The sequence below is a fragment of the Lepidochelys kempii genome, chromosome 1 (assembly GCF_965140285.1).
Source record: "Lepidochelys kempii isolate rLepKem1 chromosome 1, rLepKem1.hap1, whole genome shotgun sequence".
NCBI classification, from domain to species: Eukaryota; Metazoa; Chordata; order Testudines; family Cheloniidae; genus Lepidochelys; species Lepidochelys kempii.
Window position 1 is genome coordinate 347,003,018 of NC_136380.1, and position 2,849 is coordinate 347,005,866.

A 2,849-nucleotide genomic window follows, 5' to 3' on the forward strand; every position below is an offset into this window, starting at 1 on the left:
AGCCTTGGGCCTGGCTGTTCGAGAACAATGGTTAGACCTGGCTCCCAGTCATATGGTAGCCTGGATGGTAGCTCTGTCCAATAACCAAGCTAAAGCCCTGCTTGTCTCTGGATCTGGTGATCCTGGTTTAATGTTGCTTAACAGGGCTGTGTACATAGAACAAGGCTGTAGTTTAACAGCTGGAAATTGAGCCCATTGGTCACTTCTGGGAAATGTGAATAGATGGATGAACCTCCCCAGGCCCAAGTTGCTTTTGATTCCCACTGTAGCTCTGAGCAGGGATGGAAGTCGAGTGATTGGCCCACTGTTTCTGGGTGTGAAACGCTGCCTGAACCAGCCAGTAAAGCCACCGTTTCATGGATGCAACTTCTTTGTGTGCCTCTTCCCCATGCAGCGGGAGTGTATTTCTGTCCACATTGGCCAGGCCGGCGTGCAGATGGGCAATGCCTGCTGGGAGCTGTACTGTCTGGAACATGGGATCCAGCCAAATGGAATCATCTGTTTGGAGAAGTCCTTGGGGCAAGCTGATTCTTCCTTTGGGACCTTCTTCAGCGAGACTGGGTCAGGGAAGCATGTGCCCAGAGCGCTGTTCATAGACCTGGAACCCACAGTCATTGGTAAGACACTGGAACCTGCCTAGACCAGATCCCTTCTTTGAGTTTTAATCACTGACCTGCTGGGAAGAGGGGAAAACACAACCATCCTCTCCACTTCTCAATGGCTTCTAACAGGGCGCTCTTACCACAGATAACCCAGCGTTTGGTGATAATTCTGTCTTTGAGCCCAGATCCACAAAGCTGGTTAGTCTCCTAACTTCTGTTGGTTTCCATGGAAATTAGGAGCCCAAATACCTTGTGGGTCTGGGCCTTAGTGCCTTGCTGTTGACTGAGTGTGGGTACGACAGACCCTGGAACATGCTCTACAGTAAAACTTTGACTAAATCACAGCTCTGAAGCTGAGGCCCTGAAGGTGTTCATGACCCTCTCCTTCCTTACAGATGAGATCCGAACTGGGACCTACCGCTCCCTGTTCCATCCTGAGCAGCTGATCAGTGGCAAGGAGGATGCTGCCAACAACTATGCCCGTGGCCACTACACCATTGGGAAGGAAATCATAGATCCTGTGATTGATAGGACTCGTAAAATGGTAAGTGGGCAAACTCCTTTTTCCTTACTTCTCTTTAGAAGTTGAAGGAACCGCACCCCATCTAAACCAGATGGGAATAATGCTGGTGAGAGGGATGAGGGACTTAACAGGAGTGTTGGGGAGTAGGTAGAACTTCAGTCCAGGGATTTTGTTCATGCCAAGCTCCCCTCATGGCCTCTTTGCTGGCTGAGGGGAGCTAAATACAGCACCACAAAGCCAATCACTCCTGGTATAAAGAGGCAAAGCCTTGACCTGCTCTTCCTGTGGTTAGCTTAGAAATAGAACTCTGTGTGGGGGCTTCTCAAATACTCCTCTAGCACTGGTAATCTTACTGAAAGACAGTTGCTCATTCATGAGCAGGTTTAGTGCTGTCAGGCACCAGCCTCTCACAGGCTAGATAGCTTGAAAGCCTACCTCTGGCTGACAGTTGAGGAATAATTGTATCTCACTTGCATGTGATTTGTGTAGGGGTTTACTGTGAGTAGCATGACCAACACTAGTTCAATGTCCTCTCACCTTGTGCAGGCTGACCAGTGCAGTGGCCTTCAGGGGTTCCTGGTCTTCCACAGCTTCGGAGGAGGCACAGGCTCTGGATTCACGTCCCTCTTGATGGAGCGTCTCTCAGTGGAGTTTGGGAAGAAGTCCAAGCTGGAGTTCTCGGTGTACCCTGCCCCACGGGTCTCCACTGCGGTGGTGGAACCCTACAATTCCATCCTGACCACCCACACCACGCTGGAGCACTCGGACTGTTCTTTCATGGTGGACAACGAGGCCATTTACGACATCTGCAACCGGAACCTTGATATTGAGCATCCCTCCTACACCAACCTGAACAGGCTGATAGCCCAGATAGTGTCCTCCATCACTGTTTCCCTGAGGTTTGATGGTGCCTTGAATGTGGATCTCACTGAATTCCAAACTAACTTGGTGCCTTATCCCCGCATACACTTCCCCCTCACTACCTATGCCCCCATAGTCTCTGCAGAGAGAGCTTACCATGAGCAGCTCTCGGTGCCTGAAATCACCAATGCTTGCTTTGAGTTCTCCAACCAGATGGTGAAATGTGACCCTCGCCGAGGCAAATACATGGCTTGCTGCCTGCTGTACCGGGGGGATGTGGTGCCCAAGGATGTGAATGCAGCTATAGCAGCCATCAAAACCAGGAGGTCCATCCAGTTTGTGGACTGGTGCCCAACTGGGTTTAAGGTGGGCATCAATTACCAGCCCCCCACGGTGGTGCCAGGGGGAGACCTGGCTAAAGTGCAGCGGGCCGTCTGCATGCTGAGCAACACCACGGCTATTGCAGAAGCCTGGGCCCGGCTGGATCACAAGTTTGACCTGATGTATGCGAAACGGGCCTTTGTGCATTGGTATGTGGGGGAGGGGATGGAGGAGGGAGAGTTCTCCGAAGCCAGGGAGGACATGGCCGCTCTCGAGAAGGACTATGAGGAAGTTGGCAGGGACTCTGCTGAGGAGGTGGAGGAAGGTGATGACGAATATTAAACTTTGCATGGCTACTAAAAAGTAGATCTTAACAAAACAGCTGGCGTCCCCTTGATGTCCCACTAATTACTGGAGAAAGTGTTCCATATGTATGGAACACCCATCCAGAGGTGTCCCCTCTCTGTGCTGGATGAAGTAACTATAATATATTTTGTGGACTCTGTCCTAGCCTAGAAACTGAAAATAAACCTCTGAACAGC

At 50.9% G+C, this 2,849-nt stretch overlaps 1 protein-coding gene across 1 annotated transcript; it reads left to right on the forward strand.

Moving 5' to 3' along the window:
• Positions 1-388: 388 nt before the first annotated feature.
• Positions 389-2,649, forward strand: LOC140907001 (tubulin alpha chain). The gene is made up of 3 exons (XM_073332062.2): positions 389-617; positions 998-1,146; positions 1,672-2,649. The coding sequence occupies exons 1-3, from the start codon at positions 389-391 to the stop codon at positions 2,647-2,649; spliced, it is 1,356 nt and encodes a 451-aa protein (XP_073188163.1).
• Positions 2,650-2,849: the final 200 nt, after the last annotated feature.